At 39.9% G+C, this 12,434-nt stretch overlaps 1 protein-coding gene across 17 annotated transcripts in view; it reads right to left on the bottom strand.

The window, feature by feature from the left end:
- LOC139447268 (uncharacterized) overlaps positions 1-12,434 on the bottom strand; it is a 97,629-nt gene that overhangs the window by 68,695 nt on the left and 16,500 nt on the right. Inside the window, exon 3 of one of the 17 annotated variants that reach the window (XM_071228564.1) lies at positions 2,409-3,516. The exons of 9 other annotated variants lie outside the window; for them this stretch is intronic. In XM_071228564.1, coding sequence (XP_071084665.1) covers positions 3,209-3,516 — 308 coding nt within the window. In that variant the 3' untranslated portion in view covers positions 2,409-3,208. 7 more of the 17 variants (XM_071228561.1, XM_071228560.1, XM_071228562.1 and 4 more) reach the window with 7 other exon arrangements.

The following is a 12,434-nucleotide window of genomic DNA, read 5'->3' as shown; positions in this document are numbered from 1 at the left end:
CGGTGAAACCCACGAGCACGGGTATGGTGCTGACAAGCCTAGAAACATAATCGGGGCGAAGTCAGCTTCTTACCACGAACTCACTCCTTGTTGGGGATCTCATAGTGCACACCAAACTTGTTATCCAGCAACTGTTAACATTTGCCCATCCATCTCCCATGTATACTTTGTTTCACAGTGTTTTTTGCTTGGTAATATGATCTCTGTTATCGGTCTTAAGACACACCATCCCAGGGCCCCTTTGCATGAGGACCAGCACTGAGTCTGTTAATGGAATGTCATTTTGTAACTTGAAACTCCACAATCTCTGCTCAGATCCGAGCACATTCTGACCACTGGAGGACATAGTATGTAAGGAAAAGATACAGAAATAACAAATGTTTTATTGTTAATGTTTTATTATTAAACAAACATGACATGTACTACAAAAATCAACATGAAATCTGCTGATCAGCTCTGTATGAGTCTGTCAGCTCCTTCATCAACAGACAATTCTTATTTACAAGTCATCTGTTTGCAGGACTTTCTAAATATTGTAATTGTTTCCACGGAAAATAATACACAATTGGCAGGTCACAAAGAACATGATTTTTACATGTCACTTATTAACTAAGATTTGTTTGTTTAGCGCCGCACTCAGCAGTATTCCAGCTATATGACGGCGGTCTGTAAATAATCAAGTCTGGACCAGACAATCCAGTGATTAATATCATGAGTACTGGTCCACGCAATTGGGATACGATAACATGCATTAACCATGTCAGTGAGCCCAACTACCCGATCCTGTTAGTCGCCACTTACGACAAGCAGTCGCCTAATACATCAAACATGGGTTGCTGAAGATCTATTCTACCCCGGATCTTCACGGAAATCAAAATAACAAACAATGGCAATGTATGGTAGATGACAAGTTTGCTTATTGGGCACTGAACAACATCAGCCTAAATAGAGAATCTCACACGAGTGTCTTTTGATATCAAATATATCAACACCAGTTGATATATTTGATATCAAAAGACACGAGGGGGAGATCTTATTTATCATCCAACATCATTCTTTCAACTTTTTCAATTTGTAGACATCCAAGTCCCCTACAAGAATCCAAATGTTTTAATGGTACAGGGCAATCTCCTACAACGCCGTGTCCGTACCAGAAAGAAAGTTTCCTTCTGGAAAAGATCTACAAACAGTCTGAATATCCACAGTCCAGGACTGTCACTTCGAGAATGTATCTATAACTTATTAGTTGAACAAGTCATGATATGATTTTCTTATGTTCTCACCCTTCCAAATACTATTTCAGACAACCAAACTCAAACAGGGCCACCAAACTTATGAGATCACCATGTCCACTAAAATTAACGAAATTAACACTGTTCCTTATCATAATCAGCAATCTCTTTAACAAACAAAACTGGGTCTTGCTCTGAAAAAACAACAACAAACCCCAAACAAAGTAACTCTTCGAGCTTCAGGCCACTTTCTAATACTTTGGGCAATCAACACACGTTTTCTGATGAGATAAAAGATGGTGTTTATAGCTGAACTCTTTGCCACAAACACACGGATAGGTCACTTTCTTGTGCTTTGCAGCTATGTGATTCCATCTAGATCCATGACTTGCAAATACTTTATTGCACTCAAAACATGGAAAAGATTTGACAGCATCGACAACCCTTGGCCTAACATAAAACTGAGGAAACCCGCTAACACGGCCTGGATGAAAGATGTTCAAATCACCAGCTTGACCACTGCCACCGAAACTATCTGAAATCACAAAGAAAACCCTGTTCTTATTCAAGGTGGGATCGATTAATGGAACCCAAACTTTCATGTTATAATGATCGATTGAACCCTACCTAACCTGCTGAAATGGAACTGGAACATGATCGCATGACAGTCTTGCTTGACAGCTACTTTGTTTGTCCCTGAGAAATATAGCATGTCTGCTGATGAAACAATAGACCATGTTTGTAGCCATACAATTTTCCACAGACACTTTCAAAGATTATCTTTTTAAGAACTGCAGTAAACATGATGCCACTATGATTCTCCATAAGCTAATACTGTTTTACAGGGTGAACATGGAAAGGGTTACGAGGGTGATTTGGAAACAGTAAAAGTGTTCAAATCACCAGCTTCACCAAACAAATATGAACCTTTTCTCAGAAATAAGAACCTCCAAACAAGTCACTCTTCAGGGCAGCAGGCCATTTCCTAAGAATTTGGGCAATCCACACATGTTTTCTGATGAGACAAAAGATGGTGTTTGTAGCTGAATTCTTTGCCACAAACACATGAATAGATCACATTCTTGTGTTTAGCAGCAATGTGATTATATCTAGATCCACGACTTGCAAATACTTTATTGCACTCAAAACATGGAAAAGATTTGACAGCATCGACAACCCTTGGCCTAACATATAACTGAGGAAACCCGCTAACACGGCCTGGATGAAAGATGTTCAAATCACCAGCTTGACCACTGCCACCGAAACTATCTGAAATCACAAAGAAAACCCTGTTCTTATTCAAATGAACGACACTGTTTGGCTAATACACTGTCCAGATGCTTACATGGTAGCTATGTCAGTACCTGATTTGGACTAAACACAAAACTCAGAAGTGGGATAGAAAAAGGAACCAACATTTTCATGTCATAATGATAAGTGTACCGACTGAACCCTACCTATCCTGCTGAAATGGAACTGCAGCATGGTTGTGTAACTTGATACCTACTTTGCTTGTCCCTGAGAAATACAGCATGTTCGCTGATGAAACAATAGACCATGTTTGTAGCTATAGGACTTTCCACAGACACATTCAAATGTTATCTTTTTATGAATAGCAGTGACATGATGCCACCGCGATCCTTTGTTAGCAAACACTTTTTCACACTGTGAACATGGAAAGAGTTTGGAAGGTGATTTGGAACTAGAATGATAATATCTATTCCCAACACTGGCTAACTGCAAGTTCGGCATATGATGGGCCTCTTGCCAAAATGTGTTCAAATCTCCGACATCAGAGCCATCATATTTTCCTGAAAAAATAAAGAAAACTTGGTTCTAGTTCATCAGAACAAGAGATGCAGACATCTTGAACAGATTGATTAGTACTGAGGTAGAGCAGTTGGGATGTGTGTGAATGAATCAAGAGGTCAATGTATTCAACAAAACTCTTCTCAGGTGCTGTGAGGAATTTCTGGTCACACATTTGCACAGGCGTAACACGACCTTTGGTGGGCCAATAAATTGTGTTTGTAGCTATAGGACTTTCCACAAGGACATTCAAACGTCATCTTTTTATGAATTGCTGTAACATGATGCCACCGCGATCCTTTGTTAGCAAACACCTTTTCACACTGTGAACATGGAAAAAATTTGGAAGGTGATTTGGAACCAGTATGAGTCTGATAGTATCGATTTCCAAAATTGGCCAACTGCAAGTTCGGCATATGATGGGCCTCTTGCCAAAATGTGCTCAAATCTCCGACATCAGAGCCATCATATTTTCCTGAAAACATAAAGAAAACTTGGTTCTAGTTCATCAGAACAAGAGATGCAGACATCTTGAACAGTTTGATTATTACTGAGGTAGAAAAGCAGGGAATATCTGTGAATGAATCCAGATTCCATTCATAGCAACTGCATGATCACAGACATCGGAGTACCACAAAAGGAACGGTATCTATAGTCACCAAGTGCCATAAACATGAGCAGATTCTGTAGTCAGTGTAAACAATCTCAGCCAGGTCAATCTGTCTACGTGAATTAAACAGTTCATTGTGAACGGAACCATACTCATTTGGCACTCCATCAACTCAAAACAAGCTCAAGAGTATCTCCATGAAATCACAGACCTTTGAACTTTCAAACCAGAATTGTTTCTCCCTTAATGAACTCAACCAGAATTGTTTCACCCTTCATGACCTCAGCCAGAATGTTACAACTTCACACAGGCAGAACAAGATCTTTGGTGGGACAAAAGATTGTGCTTGTAGCTATAGACCTTCCCACATGAGCATGTGAAGGTAATCTTCTTATGTATAGCTGCTATGTGATGCCATCGGGAACCATGGTTATTGAAGACCTTAGTGCACTGTGGGCAAGGAAACTGTTTTGTCTCTGCTGGAGGAGGATTTGCAAGCCTACTGGTGAGAGGGAGTCTATGAGAAAACAAGCTGAGGAGCTCATCTGGTCCTTTTAGGAATTGATGACCTTGTTGAAAGGTCATATCACCATGACAAAATCCGCCTGAAACAACAAAGAAGATAGTGTTCTAGGGAGTCCACAAAAACATTCTCTCACATACCCACAAAAATTGAAATATCTTGGAAACAAAATACCCTCATCTTTGAATATCGAACTAACTCTAGGCAAGGCTGACCATACAGTATTATTGGGTACATCCCAGAATGTTGTGGAACCTGAACAAATTTGTCCACTGAAGAAGCCTTCATACCACTTTCCTGACATGGAAGTCGTCACAGAGAAACTCCTATTATCATTGTTTGTAACACTGTATACAGGATCTCTGATGAGACAGCAGATTGTGCTTATAACTGTAAAACTTTCCACAAACACAGGAAAAGGTAATTTTCTTATGTATTGCTGTTATGTGATGCCACCTTGAACCATAGTTAGTAAACACTTTGTCACACTCCTGACAGGGAAACAGTTTGGGTGTGCCTCTTGTGTTTGTTCGAGAGCTGCCAGAATATAATGGTTTATTTCTATACATGGATGAAAACTGAGCTTGTCCTGTGGGAATTGGATGAACTTGGTGAACACGTTGAATGCCACCGACAGCAAATGTTCCTGCAAGCACAAAGAAAACCTTGTTCTAGTCCAGCTTAACACTCGAGACAGTACATCAAGACCTGCTGCAAAGAACACAGGTTCTCTGATGGGTAAGAAGGTTGTAACGATAACTGTAAACTTTTCCACACACACACGAGTAAGTGACTTTCTTGTGTATTGCAGAAATGTGGTGCCATCGGGAGCCATAATTTGCAAAGACTTTGTCACACTGTGGACATGGGTACTGCTTGGAGGCCGTGCCTCCCACTGATCTAGCACTGCCATCTTTAAATGGTCTACCAGGGTAACAAACGGAAAACTGATCCTGTCCAGGATGACGGAAATGACTCAAATGCCTAACTGCAGTATCCACAGCATATTTTCCTGAAAGAATAAAGAAGACTTTGTTCTAATCCATCTGTAAAGTAATGGTTCACTTTTCAATGGTAACGGATGAGAGCAAAGAATTTCATGTTTCAGATGATATACCAATGACACAATGGAATGATGTTGGGTGTATCAGAGCATGGTATGGTTTAGACAGGAGTTCTGGTGATGTGTAGAATACCACATATTAACAAGCCTTAGAGCATGTGGCAGTCGACAAGTCCTTTGATGATGTTAGAGAAAAGAGGTTCAGAGACGAAAACAGTTTGAACAAGATCGCTTATGACATTTGAGCCTTAAAGTGCAAGGAAATTGTTTTCAGTGCTTCAGAATATAACACATTAATCAAGTTCTACAGTGATGCATGAGATGGATGCGTTAGGAATTGACACACTGTGGAAAAGACCTCTGATTATGTTTGAGCCATGTGTCTTAGAATGCAACAAATTAAAAGTTCAATGATGACTTTCTTAAGGTCGTAACACGATGTGAACACGACCCCTACAGACATTTGACCCAAGAGCTTAGAATACAACATTAATGAGACATTCTTCAGGAATTAACACAATGTGGACAAGATCTCTGATGAAACAGAAGGCTGTGCTTATAATGATATATCTTCCCACATACACACTGGTGGGTAACCTTACGATGGATAGCAGCTATATGATGCCATCTAGATCCATAATTTGCAAACGATTTGTCACATTCAGGACAAGGAAACTGCTTGGGCACAACTCCTGAATGTCTGGTTGTGGAGTGATGCAATGAACTACCAAGACACAAAACTGGGTTCCTTGAAGCATCATCAGCCCAAACGGTATTATGGTACATGCTGTATGCCTGCTGTTGTCGGCCTGCATCATGTGATATTCTCATAGAATTGTCATCAAAGCCACCACAATTTCCTGAAATCACAAAAAAACAGGCTCTAATCTTCTGGTACTGACATCAGATTTTTCTTGATAAAACCTCACAAGTCAAGTAGAAGTAGGGGAACCATTAAGATTCCACCACTGTCCAGAAACTACACATTTCATTAGGCTGGGGTTCAAGAACTAGGCTAAATGTGGAGAGAAAGCTCAAGAAATAATGCAACACACGTCTGAAGTGAAAGAAAGGTCAGGGTTTTACACACTGAACACAAGTTCTCTGATGAGTCAGCAAATTGTACCGATAGCTGTACACTTTTCCACAGACACATCTGTGAGTGACTTTCTTATGTATGGCAGCCACGTGGTGCCACCGAGTCCCAGGACTGGCAAACACCTTCTCACAATGCTGACACGGATACTGTTTTGTCAAAGATCCGGGATTAGCTCGGCCCCGTGTAAATGGTCTAAAGTTTGAAAAGTGATCCCTCCCTGGTGGCACCTGATGTACCTGCTGGCCAGACCTGCTCATAGAACTGATGCCATAACCTCCTGAAAGGACAAAGAAAACTGCTCTTAGACAGATGTTTCATCAGACACAGATCAATCTCCTTCAGTACCTCTGTTACGGTTCATCTTATGTGTGATGTTCACAGTACAAATAATATCATATTTGGGGAATACATGATTGTTACCTTTTGTTTTTCAGGTTAACTTCGAGAAACTTGGCCTTCAAAAACAGTCAGTCATTCATCCTTATTTCATAGTTCAGAAGCACAGGCCTACGAGACTCAAGAAACTTGGCATTCAAACACTTTGAATCTTGTCTCTTGATAGTACATTATCAACACAACCTTTTCGAAGTCATTTTACAGTGTCTCAAGCAAAATACTACAGACGTAGTATATCACTCATCATTTTGTCCGTTAGCCCTGACATGAGAACCATCCCCTCATCAATCCTTTAATTCAAAAGCCTTAAAAAGCTCTTTTAAAACAGGAATAGCACATGAATGTCCTTCAAAGCAGCCCTATATTCACGATAAACCAAAATCTTAAAAACAACGTAGGGCGGAGATTTCTTCTAAAAAGGAGGATCCAAAAATACCAAACCGCCATTCAACGGTTAAAATATGTTCGAACAAGTGCTACTTCGACCCCCAGAGGGAACATGACTTCTGATGGTAAACGAGATTGTGTCTGTATCGGTACGTCTTGCCACAAACACACGGAAACGTGACCTTCTTATGTATTGCTGTCACATGATGCCACCTGGCCCCGTAACTGGCAAACACCTTTGTACACTCAGGACATGCAAAGTGTTTGCTTGGGGAAACAACAGACCCTACAGTGGGCACAGTGAAGCGACTCATGTTTCTAGCAAAGATGGTGGGGAACACGTTCTGGCCGCTAGGGAAATGTCGCACTTGTGATGAGTAATCCATCATATGACCCTTTTCATTCTTGCCTGTTAAACACCCTGAAAACACAAAGAAAGTCCACTTTTGATTGCCGGAGGAAATGGATGAAAAATGAAACGAAGAAGCTACTCCTTCATGCAGTACAAAAGGAACATGATTTCTGATGAACCATTAAATTGTGTTTGTAGCTGTAGGTCTTTCCACAGACACATGCAAATGTCATCTTTTTATGTATGGCAGTGATATGTCGCCAACGCGACCCATAGCTGGTGAACTCTTTGGTACAATAAGCACAAGGATAATTCTTTTGAGGATGTCCCGGTTTAATTTCACTAAGAGTTCTATCCAAAAACAAGCTGCTAATGTGCCCTTGTCCTGAAATCTGATGTAATTTGAAGTCCCTTAAAGCACCAAGTTGATTGTTACCAGCAATAAACCCTGAAACAACAAAGAAAATAGGTTCTAGTTCAAAATAAATGTATTTGATCGCAGGTTTTAACATAAAGATGCATGAAGCGGGTGAACAGATATGACGAACATCAACTGAACAGCAACAATTTGGAATGGTATGAAGTGAAAGTGTTATTGGTTATTGATGGATCATTTTAGTCAACACAATCTGGGCAACACCAATCACAAGAAGTGTCTATCAGTTGTCTTAAACTCAACTGTTGTCACTGCCAGTTCTTAGATCAAGATTCACCATGGAACACCTCAAGGATAACAAAGTAACTGAACTGTAAACACCCCCCAAACATCAGGATAGATAAACAAACTTTTCGCAAAGTAGAAGGATATGTCATAATCATTGGCCACATACCAATAATCAAAGAACCACGATCACCAAGGTATCGTAACACGCAAACTATTTAGTCTTTGAAGGATTAGATTTTTGTCACTATCGAGACATATTTTTTTAATTGGAGAGTCAACCAATATTTATTTACTTTTGCTTCGTTATAACAAATACTCCTGACTGTAAGAATTGGTAAGAACATGGGATAGAAAACTATCACCTGGTTTAGTTGTTCAGATAAATGTTTGAGAGTCAGATCAGTTGGGGTTAATCAACAACATATGACTTCACATGTGCACAAATTCACAAGGAAAATTAAAATGAATAAGAGCAATATTTGACGAATGTTCCTTATAAGTAAACCTCAAAGTGTTTCCTCGTAAAGCATTTTCAAATAGCATTTGCTAAAAGTTGTCATAAAACAATAAGTAAGATTAAATAAACAACTTTTTGAAAAGGTACACAAGAAAAGACATCCAAAGGTTCTAGTTCATCTTGATCATTCCCACTGTTGTAAACAAACAACCAAATAAACAAAACCCTTGTCAATTTGTCCATAAAAAATTGAACAATGCAAATTCCTATGTGAAAAGCATTACTGTAAAAATATACTATTTTCCTCAGTACTTGGACATATTTCACACATTGTTGTTAGGAATGATGACTTTCACCAGGAATGAAGTCTCTTTCATGACAACTATCAGACCATAGATCCTACTTTTTGCACAATATATCCCTAAATGTCCACATCCAACAATGATTCACAACCAGTTTACAACCAAGTAGTCAAATTGATCCGTCACCAACATCATTTAAGTCAAAAGCCCACCTGGCTTCAAATGATTCCAACAAAATAAGTTGCAGCTGCTTCCACCTTATGTAACACAGAGATTGATTAGTGCAGCATGTGTCAATAAAATTGATGAGGACAGCATGTGTCAATGAAGAACACACATTTAGATGCCCCATAAGAAAGAAGCCAGTCAAAGCAGGACTAGAGGCCTATTGAGATTGGGTGTGTGTGAGCGAGTTGGGTTTAACGCCACTTTTAACAGTATTTCAGTTATATCACGGCGTGTCAGCTTAATGTGGGAGGAAAGCCCGAAGTGATGCAGGTCTCAGACGTTTACCCCGTCGGTTAAACCTACGATCACGGGTATGGTGCTGACAAACCTAGAAACATAATCGGGGCGAACCGGGATTCGTACTATTGAGATTGGGATGTCTGGTGAACAGTACACAGTTTCTGATGTGCCAGTAAATTGTGTCCATAGCTGTAAACTTTTCCACACACACAAGAGTAGGTAACATTTTTGTGCTTAGCAGCTATATGTCGCCATCTGGTCCCCGACCCAGAGAATACTTTGTCACACTGAGGACAGGGGAAGTTTGCCGCAGGTGAAAAAGGATCTGCTCTTGAGAGAGACTTAATGAAATTTCTGTCAAGAGACATGTCTGAAAAGGGGCTTTTTCCTTTTGGCATCAGAAGAGCCTGTTGATGGAAGATGCCAGCAAAGATTCCTGAAAGGACAAAGAAAATGTTCTAAAAGTAATTTTGTTTTCCCCTAATAACCTTTAAAAATAGAAAATAGTTTTAATGTTCTCACACTAACATTCAAATGGGAACACCCACCCAAATTTAGGTTCCATAGTAAAATGTAAGTAGCAGAACAGTACAACTAAACTGAAAACTGCAAAGTTCGACAGTTTATTTCAATCATGAAAGGTCAGTCTGTATGAAACACACACAATTCCTGCAGCAGGCAACATTGTTACCAAGTTCAGTACAAAGTATGAACCGTCATTTGTTCAGGTAATTTGTAAGAGATAACAACACCGTAAATGATAATTTACATTTACAATACAGGATTCCCAACAAGTGTGGGTGTTGTATTGACTGGAAGCACTCATTTGTGTAGGCAACAAGTGTGTTTATGATGCAGCCAGCTCTGTCTGTAGCTATACACCTTCCCACATTCACAATGATAAGTAACCTTCCTATGAATAGCAGCAATGTGATGCCATCTGGCCCCATAGCTGGAGAAAACCTTGTCACACTGGGCACAAGGGTAGTTCCTTGAGGCCGACGGGGTCAGTCTGTTAGGAATATTAACACCACTCTTATCGAGAAGCTTTTGCTGTTCATAGTTAGTGTCTTGACTGAACCACCTAGGATCTTCATCTTCAACAGAGCCACCATAACTTCCTGAAAGGACAAGAGAACTAGGTTCCAGTTGATTTCAGTTTTTTCCTATTGAATTAATTCAAAACCATTTGGCCATGCAAACAATCTGTATGCCAATCTTGCAGATAATGATTACCTGATCATAGCATCGCAAGCTCAACATGTTACAGTGATTTTGCTGGTACAAAGTCTTTAGGACTCTTGATAGGACGTTCTTCTATATCATTACCGAACTTCAAAACATCTTCAGGACATTTGGGATCACAGTCCATGGAGCAAAGTCCCTTTTTAAGTTGCAAAAGTTTAAAAGTTTCAAATTCTTCTGATCATGGCCAAAACACTGTGACGACTGATGATTTGCTATTTACACTTTCCCTGTTAAGGCACAGCCAATGAGGGGGTGGTGAGTCAGTCTTTCAAAAATAGTTGACTTGCATTGGAAATGTAAACAAGGCTGGATTGAGTAAATATCTCAAGTTCCAACAAACAAGGGGCATGTTTTCTTATGACTAATCAGGCCTTGCCTATAAATGTATACTTTCCCACAGAGACACTGGAATTTGACTTTATTGTGGATGGCCGACACATGATTATGCCTAGCTCCAGCACTGGCAAACACCTTATTACACGATGCACAAGGAAAAGCTGGAGTTGCTACAGAAGGTTCTTGAGGCAAAGAGGATGTCATGTGAGGATGTTGGAATCTTTGTGTGTTGGAGTTAGTTGTGACGAAACTATCATTGGATGTTGGAGTGTTATCATTGTATGGATAGTAATCTTGATCATAGGCCTGGCTCGGTCCAAAACCATGGCAACCTGAAAGCAGCAAAAAGCCAGGTCTGTAGTGAATATATCATTCATAATAATGACTGTGGTGAAGGATTTTAATTTGGCAACCTTTTGATTCCACGCAAGAGTCAGTGACAGAGGCAACATATGAGATGAATAAATGGGCGTCTGGTATCTACATAAAGTCGAACTAACAAAAGTGGATTTGGGTGCACGAAACAAGCGCATTGCTTTATCAGTCAGTGTGTGTATTGACAACCAGTGGTGCATTGTGAAAAATACCCAGACATTTCTTCAAGCAATGATCAGAACCATCTAGAACTCACACCGAAAGTAAAAAAAACTGTTCACACTTTTTCAGTTCACTTTGTCATTGCAATGAAACACCACACAAGTCTTTTGATGTCTGAGCAAGGCAGGTCTATAATTGTACACCTTGCCACAAATACAGGAAAGACTGACTTTCTCATGGATGGCTTTGACATGGTACATCCTTCCATTGGAATTTGAGAACATTTTACCGCAATGAGGGCAGGGATAGGACCGAGATCGCTGCTCCCCTGAAATATTTAACCCTTTTGGACCTAATGAACCTCTTTGGTCAAATGACGGAATCTGAACGATATCTTGCAAATGTGGATTGAAAAAATCTTGATTTGAGTTCATTCCTAGATGCGGTTGGTCTGAATGTACTTCACCCTGAGACCTCCAGAACCCATAGCCTGAAAACAAAAAGAGCTAATTTAAGTGGTCTGGGTTGAAAAGCTTTTCAGTGTTACTTCAAACAAAAATGGAATTTGATTTTGAAACATGTCAGAAGCAGCATGGAACGTAACATGCACCTCTTCAGCCATCCTTAACATGTCATGTGTACTATTATTTCAGTGATATCAAATTGTGTGTCCAACAATCTCCCCACAGTGGCAAATAGGAGTGTGGGGTAATACCAGTGTAGAACAATCTGAAATACTTTTAAATATGTATTTAAATACCAGTATAATGAGTTTATAATGAGTAACTGCCTACCGGTATTTAATGTGTCTGTGAGGCATGTGTTGTGACCATAGCAACATCAATTTTTTTTCATTTTGGGGGTGTGCGTGTGGTGGTGGTGTCCCCATGTTGAATCATTATGGTATAAAAGTGCAATATGGAAGTCAAGCCAATACCCGTCAGTAGTGGC

Source organism: Haliotis cracherodii, unplaced genomic scaffold, assembly GCF_022045235.1.
Source record: "Haliotis cracherodii isolate W230 unplaced genomic scaffold, xgHalCrac1.p SCAF_7, whole genome shotgun sequence".
Lineage (NCBI taxonomy): Eukaryota > Metazoa > Mollusca > Gastropoda > Lepetellida > Haliotidae > Haliotis > Haliotis cracherodii.
This window is presented reverse-complemented; position numbering and strand designations above follow the sequence as displayed.